This window comes from Streptopelia decaocto (genome assembly GCF_964273445.1).
Source record: "Streptopelia decaocto genome assembly, chromosome: 5".
NCBI classification, from domain to species: Eukaryota; Metazoa; Chordata; class Aves; order Columbiformes; family Columbidae; genus Streptopelia; species Streptopelia decaocto.
Window position 1 is genome coordinate 66183323 of NC_138659.1, and position 12631 is coordinate 66195953.

The 12631-nt window shown below is 43.8% G+C and overlaps 1 protein-coding gene across 1 annotated transcript in view; it reads right to left on the bottom strand.

Moving 5' to 3' along the window:
- Positions 1-8955, bottom strand: part of CACUL1 (CDK2 associated cullin domain 1) — a 46675-nt gene extending 37720 nt beyond the window's left edge. Inside the window, exons 1-2 of the mRNA XM_082052660.1 lie at positions 8526-8955; positions 2184-2310 (exon numbers count right to left, since the gene is read on the bottom strand). Of these exons, the coding sequence (XP_081908786.1) occupies positions 2184-2310; positions 8526-8799 (401 nt within the window). The 5' untranslated portion in view covers positions 8800-8955. The remainder of the gene's footprint in view (positions 1-2183; positions 2311-8525) is intronic.
- Positions 8956-12631: the final 3676 nt, after the last annotated feature.

Genomic DNA, 12631 nt, shown 5'->3' on the forward strand with positions numbered 1-12631 from the left:
CACTAATCACACTTCGAAACCTTACAGGTAACTGATCCATAGTAAACACCTGCATACACACCTTTGAAATTATCTCCTAGCTGTGGGGTAGACACCTACAGTTAGCACTGATCATGTCAAATACAGTAGTTTGGGTATCTAATAATATATTTTGAGTCTGCGCTACGGAAACCTTGATTCCTTTAGTCAGCACAGAGACGATCACAAAGATGACTGTATTTTCAGCTGTTTCACTGTGAAAAAAAAATTATAAAAGATACGTAGCTGTTTGAACCACTTCAAAAAAACACCCCATTTTCAGGCTAAAGAACCAGTCTAGGGAAGCAGAGAGGATCTAAACCTCAAGTCTGCTGCAGATTTTCTGCAATAGTCCAAGCAAGCATCATCGTTAAGTTTAAGAAAAAAAGCAGTTTTTATTCCCTATGTTGTCTAGATTGTAAGTCAAGTAAAGGGATACCTACTAAAATAAAATAAAGTTTAAAAAACATCCTCTGATCCTGTGTCAGAGTGATTACATTTAGAGACATAATTTTTAAAAGAAAACTTAAACTGACATGCTAGCTTTATCAGTAACACTAACCTATAGATAATCTTTTGTTTTGGTAAAATACATGCAACAGACATCTGTGCATCATTACAACACTGCATCAAGTGTCACCCTCATGTATAAGGGTTATCTACCAGAAACAAAAACCCCATTATTCCTTTATTATTAAACCTTTCGAGGAGCAAAAAGATGGCAAAGATAAGCTGCAGTTATCTGAAAACCACAACCAGGTACAGATCTTCTGTAGGTATTAAAGCATTAATTTTGCACACTACTCTTTATCAGAGATGACTGTGGGGAGACATTGGGTTAACTCTTCCTGCCAGCTGTTTGCACACTGGGGATTTCAAGTGAGGAAAAGGAATTTGATTACTTACACTAAAGCTGCAAAATGTGTCTCAATTCAAGTTTACCATCTCAATTACTGGTATACAAGCTGATGTTAGAGTCCTGGTAACAGCAATTCCAAAAGTTTGGAGAGGAAAGAGGAAGTTTATCAGACTTTTTCAGTGGCATTAAGAGGGCAGACTAAACCCCTGCTGTACTTGGGTCTGGTTCCCCAATCCTGAGTTTCAAACTGGAGAGACAAAGTGGATAAGAGCAAGTGGGCAGGAGACAGAGCAGAAAGTCTCTAAAAACAGCAATCGGTGACTGAGCTGCCAGCGCTGTTTCATGGAGCGCAACACCGTGCTAACAACACCCAAGACAGCAGCGCTACTGGATGTGCTGCTGGCAAGGGCAGCGGTTTTAATGGCATCTTGGCCAGTAAATGCAGCAGCAGCCACCCAGTTTCCACCCTATTTACCAACACCCTGGATAACTGTCACCTACAAAACAAAAAATCTCCATTTTAGTCAATCTCTTAAGAAACTGCCAGGTCTCTAAAGCACTCGGCATTTCGGTTTGGTGTGATTTTGAAGCAAATCTCCCCCTACCATCCCCACTACTGTGCAGTGGCTTGGTCTGCAGAGCAGTTCTGGTGCGTGACCTGATCCTTTTTAAAGTAAAGTAAACTTCAGCTCCAGGCCAGGCACAAACCACATGTTATCCAGACAAGAATGGAGATATAAAGGACTGAACTTTGTGTCTGTCCTTCAGAGAGCCTCTAAATGCACATGCAGTGGAGTGGCTGGGCCAGGGGGACATCAGCCTAAATCTACCTGATGTAAAAACATGCAAACAACAGTTTATACAGATGGACCTTGGCACCAGTTGCTTCTATTCTGCACCTCTACTGCACCAAGGTGGTTCCTATCAGACACAAGATGCCTTTTGTAACAGTAAATAAAATGCCAACCATGCTAGCCTCTTCTTCCGCTTTGAGGAAAGGGATGTTGAGACTTCAATACATTTCTTAACATACTACACAAAGCAACTGTGGCAGAGCTTACTTTAATGTTAATGTTTTCAGCACTTATGCATTTTAATTCTTTACCATTTTTTCTTGTTAACATGGAGTGTCAATATATGCATCTCTTATTTATTCCTTCCAACCATTTAAACAATATTGTACTTCGCATAACATTTCCACTTTCCTCCTCGTAAATACAAAATAAGCCATATGCATAGGCTGCAAGATAACACAAACATTTAACTTTAAATAGAAAGTACCATAGTGCTTAAAAGATTTCCTTACCTGTATATTTGTTCATAGGAGATAGGGATGTAGTCACCAGGACTCTGAGTTAAAAGCTGATCTATGGCACTGTCCAACTTTGGCCAATATGTGCTCTTATAGTCTTCAATTGTTATAACATTCATTACTACAAGAAGAAGACAAAACTACATTTAGTAACTCTAGCGAAAAGATTAGAAGCAAGCGAATGCTCTTCCATTTCATAACATATTGATAAGGTGGCCAAGCAACCTGGGAACAGTCCACTTCTGCTAAGATAACCTCATCTGAAACTACAGCCCAGACTTGAATTTGTACCTTTTTGTCTATGGAAAAGAAAACAAAATCGGAAAACCTGTCAAATCATTGCTTAGATATTTCTTAGGGGCCCAGTAGCTGGGAAAACAAACTCCTGGGAGTTGTGGTGTGACAATACAATAATAATTTTAAAAGAAAAAATAGTTCAGTAGTTAGTTCAGATTAATAAATTACATAACTTTGTGAGAGTCCAGAATCAACAATTAACACTGGGTCCTCACATGCAGAAGAACAAGCTATGGCCAAGACTGGTAGTTTTTGGAAACTCTGTCCCAGAGATACACTAATTTCACAAGTCTCAGGTGGGGTGAGCAGTTCCCTTGGCTAAAAGCGGATGCAATTCCCTCTGCTCCTTCAATTCCAGTCAGGCTCCCAGGAAACATCTTTGGATCCATATTACAGTTGCCCCTCTAGTAGGCACAATAATAATCCTTTTCCAGATAAGAACCAACACAAGGAAGAATAGGAGGTATTTAAATTAGCGTTCCCCATCACTCCCTGATTTTCCTCCTGAGCTTCCCAACCACATCCTCTTGCACAAGCCACTCTGTGCCTCAGCTGCACTTTAAATACATGTGGAAATGTGGATTCACTGCTGGGTTTTGGGAGCAAAGTTTCTGAAATGCTATTTTCACAAGGGGTTAAATGTAGCTTCGTAAAGTCACTTTTGGCAGCTTTATGAAGCACAATTCTAGGGAAATACCGGCAAAAGTTAACAGTATCACAAGAAAAAATATAAAGAGAACATGGAATAAACAGAGGTGTGAGAAAAGACAGCGTTTGAGCATTATCTGTAACAGCCGGAGTTACAGATTCCTGTTGCGTCTCTTTTTAGAGTATTTCATCCATCTTGCAATGACTTGTTTGAGTCCTCATCCCTTACAGAGCCCAGGCTCTGGGCACATGTTCTGAGGAGCAGCTTCAACATCGTAGCTTTACTACTTGTGCTTACATGCAGCAACAACATTTGAGCATTTCTATTTCACTCTTCCCCCCAGAAACATGGGTCTCCACAGAAGCGCTCTGCTCCACGGAAAACATTCAACCCAAGTCAGCAAAAATATTAGACCTAGTCCTTGGTTTCAGATTCCAATGTAAAATCACACCCACATGTGCTTTAACATATTAAATGAGTTGTGTTCGTTTGAAAGAAAACAGTCAAGTAAGAATTGGGAACATTGCAATATAATTTTTTAACAGGCTGTTGAGATGGTTTTTGTTTGTTTTTCACAATACAGCAAAAGAAGTAGCAGCCAGGCAGGGCTGCCCATCGGAAATGCTGCACGGGTAAAGGACAAAATGCTTTTACAAACAGCCCTGGGAGACCTGCATAGGAAACACAGATGAGTAACATTCTAGAAAAGCTTCATTTTTATTCAAAAGACTCTTACAAGTATTATTCCATTTGATTTCCACACTTCGGTTCTGACACTAAGCCAACCATAATGTTTATATAGTTAAGAGTCCAAATACTACGCACTGAACAATCGCTGTTTTTATTCTTCTTCATCCAGAAAACAAATTAAATTTTTAATAACTGTCACAAGTTAGCAATGTCCTTTTTATTCCGGTAGCACTTACAAAGTGCAAAGGATGAATTAAAGTAGCACCTTTCAATGACAAACCCTTCAAGAACAACCTCAAGACCCAGAGGGAATCACACAAATCCTTCAAAAGAAAAGCCAGATAGCCCTTTTAGAAACTTCTTTCTTTTTACTTTTCCATCTTTTTAGGATGTCATTCTTAAATGTTTATCCCTATATTAAGTATTCAAGATTTGAAAGGGTTTGCCCAACAGCCTCTGTTTCCAAATCACAAGGACAGGGTGATACTAAAAGACGACTTGCATTTTGCTGACATTTATTGAATTTCTGGGAAGTGACACAGATATTTAGTAACCAAGCTCGCCAGAATGCAGAATTTTATCCAACTACAGCAAGTTTGGGGTGGGGCTGGGAGAGAAATCGGTCTGATCAAATGGAAAGGAAGCCAAGGTTTTCCAGAGAATTATAAGAGACTTCACAAGTAAAGGCTGAGAAGCAACAGCTGCTTTTCCATGTACAGAAAAGTTCAAAAGAAAAACTGTTTAAGTCAAATGCAGCAGTGAAACCACATAAGTGAAAAAGAATATGCATGAGCTTCATATCCTAACCTAGATATTTCAGTATCATAGCCAGAACTGAAACACAGCCTGCTCCATGCTACCCAATCCTTTGATACCAACTTCAATCAAAAGAACAGCAAAAAGCACTAAGATTTTAGAAAAAAAAGTCCAAGAGTAGGTACACATCCCTCATGAAATGGATAAAAACTTACGAACACACATAGCTCAAAAAGATGTTGGAACAGTAACAGGCATAGGATGTAAAGAATAGAAAATTATTTTTAAAAATTAAAAAACTGATAGTGTTGCTGTTGTTATTTAGACGAGACAACCTGAAAAACTGCTCAAAAAGCTGACTACGTTCACCTATAAAAAACATCCTTCTTTTAAAACTATAGCGAAAAAAGCAGGGGACAGAGCAGGACAGATAACCCAACCTATTGACAAATAAGCAGGCATCAGCCTGACAATGGTCTGTCATTTATTCTGACCACAAAGAAAGCAGCTAGGCATCTTTCAGCAGCTTTATTTCATCTCAGAGAGCGACATATATGAAGTTTTACTGCTTAATTAGCAACGCACCCTACAAACCTAAAATATTTTGTCAAAGTGTACAAACTCCTCCAGCAGATGCCCAAGACTGATGTTCAGACTTGCAGCTATTGCTGTGGCTCTGCACTTTGCTTTTTCTCAACCCTCAGCGTGTTTACAGAACAGATTTTGTCACATCCCCTGCCTGCCAGCTCCTTGCATACATTAGCAATTTTATCAGTCTGCCCTGTAGTTGCTTTCAAGTCTATTTTTATTACTTGTTTCTCAGTCTGTGTTCAGACTGGTTGGTAAAAGTAGCATTAAAAGTTTTTCTTCATCTGTTTGCCTACGCAGCAAAGCACAAACCCTGCACTGAACTGCATTATGCAACAGGATAGCCAAGGAATTTAATGGACACGCCAACGCTCACAGCCACATGTGCCCATCCTAAATGAGACTGGGGTTAAATACAGTTATAATCGCCTTGCCTGAAAATGATTAAAAAAAAAAAATAGTAAACACCCCAAGAGGGAAAACTTCATTTTCTTCACAATCCAGATGTACTGCAATTACTAGTACAGAAAAGTTTTCCTTAAATTATTAAATGCCATTATGCTTCTTTTATCCCTTATGGCCTTTGAAAAATATTTTTCATTAGTATTTTTTATACATTGATAACTATGATTGAAGCTGATCAACTGTAAATAAAGGTTTAGTTATAAGTTTACTAAAACATGGAACATTGTCTCAAGATGCTTCAACTGGAGAAAAACGATTAAACGAACTACACATTATTATATCGCATTTTAGTTCTCAGTCTCAACAAAACCTCAAGGAAGGAGAACTGGATTTGGCTCCTTAGAAAGATTTTAAAGGATCTACATGCAGTGTTCTTACTGCATTATTCTGCCAGCTGAATTAGACCAAAAAAAGTCCACCAGGCACTTTGGTCTGCAGCTACAAACATGAATAAAACCAACGTGTTGCAAATAATTATGTACTGGAACACAAGCATCGGGATTTTTGTTTTGGAGGAAAGAATCAGGAGGGAAGAACCTATCTGAATGCTCCAATTTATCACAGGATTATGGGGAACCATACGTCACCCACATTTTTGAAGGTCACCTGCAGGATAACCTAAGACTAGGTCTCAGCATCACACAGCAAGGCAGCATGAGTCCTGCTCATTCAGCCACCAGTTCTTCATGCAGCAGAGAACAAACGCCTTTCCTGTCAAGCTTAAAGAGTGACAATCAGCTTCTCTACACATGTTCTGCAGTTGCTAATACAGAGCAGGCAGGAGGGGATCAAACACACCATCTCCCCCTTTTCACTGTATGTTCATATCGAAAATGCCCTTTCTCCCCTTTCCCACACATGAAAATTAAAGAGAGGAGATTAAAGGATCCTCTGTCAGAGCCAGGATTAGAACAGGCAGGATCCCACCTCACCTCCTGTACTTTCTCAGTCCATAATACTTCACTGGACTTGTTCTGTTCATAGAATCACTGAGGTTGGAAACGACCTTTAAGATCGAGCCCAGCTGTTAATATACATATACTGTGAAAACTATCCACTAAACAAAGGCATAGAAAAGTCCTAATGAACTTAACTCAGATAATTTTGTATTTTGCAGGAATTTTCTCTAAAACAATACTTAAGATCAGCACACAGATAGCAATGCTGGAGAAGTGAAAACAAGAACTCAAAACCCACACTCTAAGCAAAATCATGCTCAGCTGCCTCTTCTCGCCCTCAGACATAAACTGCAGATTAGCTGGAAAAATCACCTTCCCTCTTGGTGAAGATCCAGCTTGAAAACCATTTTCATGCTGAAACAGAAGCAAAAAACTAAGACTCTCAATTTCTGGACTGAGAGCTCAGTTTAGCAAGGCTGGACAACATTTCATTTCAACTGACTCAAGTGTTTATGAGCCACCCCAAGGTACCTGGAGCCCTGACAAACAAGACAGGCTGAGAGCCAGAAAGCTGAGGGAGTCTGGGAGCCTCAACTTCAAAGCTGCTGGCCTTGGCAACGGGCCTGGAGCCACGAAACCCAGCCTGCCAGAGACATGGGGATCCAGGAGCCCCAAATTGGGGCTGCTGAGCAGCTCTGGAGCCGGACAGGTGAGCTAGGACTGGGGAGCAGTGGGGAAACAAAGGAAAAACAGTGCATTTCCCATCAAAATTTCATCGTGGCAGTTACACGGTTACGTTTCCAGGAATAGCTTTAACTAGCCAAATCCAAATTTTCCTACAGCCACTAGAGAAAAGAGCATATTCTGCCTGGAGGCATGACTGCTGGGAATGGAAGTTGAAATTGTCATTCATTTCAATGAATAACAGAAAGGTCTTCTCTCTCCTCAACCTCAGAAAAACAACAGAAAAATCTGCCATTTCTGTCAAAAGCTACATACAAACGATGTTTTGGAACCAGTTTGCTTTTTTGGGTAAATTCTTCAGTTGTTCTCATTGGGCCTTTGCAAACACACGCCCCTTCCCAGGGCTCTGCACCCACCATCATCCTCTGTCAGCAACTACAAGCAGCTTTCAGACCCATCTTGGGCTTTCTCGGGCAGAACGAGTCTTTAGGAAAATACAACCTGAGCTAAAAGCTCCAGGAAAAGCCCCAACAGCCCAAAGGGCAACCTATACCCGCTCTCCCGCTTTTACTGCCAGACCCATCGCATCACCCCATCGTGACAGGAAAGATTATTTTCTCCTCCCAAGGTGCTTTAAGTCATTTTATTTCACTTCAAGAAGCCTCTCAGGCCATGACCCATGGTGGGGACATGCTGTAGGACAGACCTGAGCCTAAACCTAAGGTTAAGCCAAAGCCTGAGTCTAAGCTCCAGGAGCAAGAGAAGCAAACCCTCAGTTCAAGGACGACAGGGAGAGAGTCCAGCGCAAAGCAACGAAGATGATGAAGGGAATGAAGCATCTCTCTTATGAGGAAAGGCTGAGGGAGCTGGGTCTTTTTAGCGTGGAGAAGATGAGACTGAGGGGTGACCTCATTAACGTTTACAAATATATAAAGGGTGAGTGTCAGGAGGATGGAGCCAGGCTCTTCTCGGTGACAACCAATGACAGGACAAGGGGTAATGGGATCAAACTGGAACACAAGAGGTTCCACTTAAATATGAGAAGAAACTTCTCCACGGTGAGGGTGCCAGAGCCTGGACCAGGCTGTGCAGGGAGGTTGTGGAGTCTCCTTCTGTGCAGACATTCCAACCCGCCTGGACACCTTCCTGTGTAACCTCATCTGGGTGTTCCTGCTCCGGCGGGGGAACTGGACTGGATGATCTTTGGAGGTCCCTTCCAACCCCTGACATTCCGCGGCTCTGCGAAGCGGGGCAGCCCAGCCTGAGGACGGCCCGAGGTCCCGACCCCCCCGGCCCCCGGTCACTCACGGAACTTGGAGGTCGAGGCGTTGATGTTGATGGCGGCGGCGATGGCTCCGGCTCCCCCCTTCCCCGGGCCGCCCCCCGCCTCGCAGCCCCGCAACACGCCGTTGTGCTCGGGCAGCTCCGGGGCGGCGGCGGCGGGGCCGTGCGGGAGGCGGCCCCCGGCCGGGCCCAGCAGGTGCCGCCCGTAGCCGCCGGCGCCCCAGTTGTTGTGGTTCTGGTCGTCCATCATGGCCTCGCAGCCGCCGCTGCCCTCCTCCTCCATGCTCTCCTCCTCCATGGCGGCTGCCTGGCGGGGAGCGGGGCGGGGAATCACCGCCCGCCGCCCATGGGGCCGCTCTGGCCCGGCGGGGCTCCCGGCGGCTCCGCTCCGGGCACGGCCCGGCCGCCAGCCAGCCTCCGGCCGCGCGGCGCGACACTTTGCGGCGGAGCGGAACACGGCGGGCGGGCCGAGCGGCTGGCACCGCGGGGCATGCTGGGGAATGTAGTCCTGCGGGGCCGAGCCGCCATTGGCTGCGTTGCCGGGAGGAGGCGGGGCTGGCGGCGGGCCGCCCGCGGTGCACTGTGGGACGGTGGCGGGCGGGGGTCGCGGCCCGGTGGGCATGGGGCTCTCCGGTCCCGTTCCTCCGGCACTCTGGTTAATTCCAGCCTGGGAGGGGTGTCCGGCAGTTTGGGTTCCCTTCCCCTCCGAGGGCAGAGCGGCGGGATCGCCCCCCCAGGCCGGGGCCTGCGCTGGGTGTCAGGCCTGAGGCTCCATCCCCCTCTAGCGGGAAACGGGCGGCGGGAAAGCGCAAAATCCTCATTCGAAAAACACCCGAACAGGGCTGTGGATGTTACACCCGCCTTCCCCCCCCGCTATGGCCTGTTCCACAGCGTTTCGTTCCTCCTGTTAATGGAGGAAAAGTCTGCACAAATAATACATGAAACTGTTTTTCTTGTCGATGGACACAGTTTAAAGTTTCTTGGTATTTGTCTGGTTCCCTTCAAGCATATTTACCTCAGGTTTTATTTTCATTTGCAACTGGCTGCTGTGGTTGAAGGATGGGAATGAACAGTGGGGTTTTGTGGAAAATAAACACCCGCTCTGTGGGGTTTTGCTCTTCCTTGGAAAAGAAAGTGAAAAGTAGATAAAAGCGGAGGTGTCTGGCCTGTTTTCCTAAGTGAAAAGCGAAAAGCACATTATTTGTTTTCCGAATAGAAACACCAATTTCTACTTTAGCGTGAGACAAAATTGTCCTGTTTTATAATAGCAGAAGCTGCCACTGATTTCACTGCGCTGGGGGGCAGTTCTGCCTCAAGTTGCTTTGATAAAAGCAAACTGCAAAAGGAATTTGCCCCTATTGCATTTTTTTTTCTTATATATTTGAACTAATAATGGTTTTCTTGGATGTAAAGATCAAACTATGAACACTGATGGTTTGTTCGAACCAATATACCATCCTCTCCCTTTTCTGTCTTGGTAGAGTCACAATTTGTCTCAGAGACCAAAAGCCGATTTGGTGAATCACGTCTAGATCTGAGATGACGGATTCAGCATGTTCAGACACCTGTCTCAGCCGTTGATTTATTTCTATCTACACCCTAAACACAGCTGGAAAAAGGACAGAAAGGGCTTTTTTGTTCACTTCTGCTTCACCTTTGCATTTACTGAGCGGGACATGTAATATAATGTAAATATCAGTAGAGTCATTTATAATGGGTATTAAACTTGGGATGCTAAAGCAGCAAAGCGTTTTTAGCTCAGGTAAGTGTTGCAATTTTCTGGTAATCGCAAAGAAACGTAAACGAAGTTTGCGTCTCTTCACTGCTTTGAGAAAGACGTGTTTGTGTTCTCAACCTGCAGAGCAACTCGGTCACACCCTCCTGCTCACCCGCTTCCACTGCTCTCAGGAGCAGGTCTCGGGTTGTTGGCAGGTTTTTAAAAATAGGAGAAACGGAGAATTATCCTTATCAGTATAGCTGTATCTTTTTCTTATTAATTTTGAAAGTGCTTATGTTAACATCTAAGAGCAGTGAAAAGACAAACTCGGCGTTTTTCAGCTCTAGCATTTCTTATGTTCCGTTTCACACTCCCTTGTTGCACACACCTGTTTTTGCTACCATCTCTGTAATTTCCTGAGCAGCTGGGGTCTTTCATGTTTTTTATTTTGCCCCGATCTCTAAAGGTATGTTTTCTTTCTAATCCATTTTGCGCTGTGACTTCACTCACCGCACTTCCTTGTGGCGGGAGTCCAGAAAAGCTGAGGAAATTCTTCACTGTGGAGTTCTCCACAGAGCCGCCTCTGTTGCCTTGTGCAACGCGCCAGCTCGTCTTGCACATCAAACAAGCAGCTCTTTCTTGCCTCCCGTAAGGCAAATGACAAGCTGCAACACTCCTCCATGGCTCACGCTCTTTGAACACATGACTGCGAGCTGATAAAGGCGCTATCAGATCCTCCGCAGTTAAAGCTGCGCTTGTTTTTGCATGCGCTTCACACGCTTCTCCACGGTGTTTCCTTATTTCCTCGTCAGCATGTGAAAGTTGGATTCAGGCTTTAAATACTGTCTTGGCAAAAATCACATTTTGCAACACCGCAGCCATAATTATTTGCAATGTTAGTTTGAGAATACAACATGCAATTCTGATGAGACCTGAGTATCCGCACGTCTCCATAAAATCCCTGGAGACTTCAGACTTGTCTGTGCTGTAACGTCCTCATCAGTAACTCCAGTACTTCAGCCAACAAAGCATCACGCAGATGTCACACTTTGGTTTTAGACTCCTGAATATGTATATTATTACCTAGACAAGTATTGGAAGCGTTTGTTACATCTTCATAATATTTACCTTTTCATTTTTTTTTGACTCTGCACTTTTGATAACCAGGTCACAGCTGCGAGCTTTGCTACAAATTAAAGGGAAGATCAAGGTTTCTTAACAGTACCTGTGGAAGGATTTATAGTTCTGGTTCTAAAAACCAAATTAAAAAGGAAAATAATTCTGACAGGAAAGAAATATAAATGCTAAGCAGGCACGTGTGGCAATTTTCTGCCAAATGGTGCTGCTTGCCGGCATTTCTTGAAGCCGAATGAGAGTTCCACTTCTTGCGCAATGTAATCTGCCTTGTTTTAAAAAACAAACCAAAACCCACACAAAACCCCCGAGAGAACCACAAACGGCTCGGGCCCTGCAGCTCCCGCGCTCAGCACGCACCAGTGTGGTCTTACCGGGGCCAAAGCCCCATCATTCTGGCTCCCCGATGGATTTTGGTTCTTCAGGAGAGGCCTGATGCATTGAATGCAGTGAAAAGCTGCAAAAGTTTCACCAGTGCTGTTTTTACAGCCCGTCATTAGATATCAGCCCGCTCTCCCGGGACCGCAGGGTCATCAGCCCCATGGACACATCCCGTGCCATCCATGTAGAGTGGCACTCGGCAATAAACATGAAAGCACCGGTTCTATGAATGCAAAAAGAAGCAGCAAAGCAGCATGTAAATTTTCTGCTGTTTCATCATGTTTTCTCATTTGACTTGCTCCATCACCTCCTGGTAATCTGCCGCTGAGTCTCCACCTCCGCTCGGGTGTGCGGAGTCTATTGTGAAGCTCTCCGAAAGCATCCCCTTTATCAAACAAGTGCTTCTTCTCTAAAAGCAAAAAGGAAACTCTACACTTCTCAGAGCAGAATTTGTTTATTCCATCATTAAGTATTTCATTTCTCTTTCACATGTATTCAGAGAATATGTGTAAGTCCGTGAAAACTTTGGTTCCAGTACATGAAGAATAAATCACAGAATACATTAAGTAATGTTTTCAGAGAATCTGCCAAAGCTTTTGTGCTTTAATCTTCGACCCAGGTCCCCCTTTCTGCTTCTTAAGATGAGAATGCAAATACAAAGATGTGCTGGGCATAAAAGCACAACAATTTTAGTCATTTAAAAAAGTTTAAAGGATTTTGATATTACCTGATGCCAGTAGGATTTTCTCAGGAGTGAGGAACTTTGTTAAAACGGGCATTACCAATACATTTAGGTGTAAAATTTAGGAAATATTTGGGAGTTTTTCATACTAGAGTGAATAAACTGAAAACTTCCATTCCTCCTAGACTTTCCCTGGGTAAGTGTAACAGCAGCATT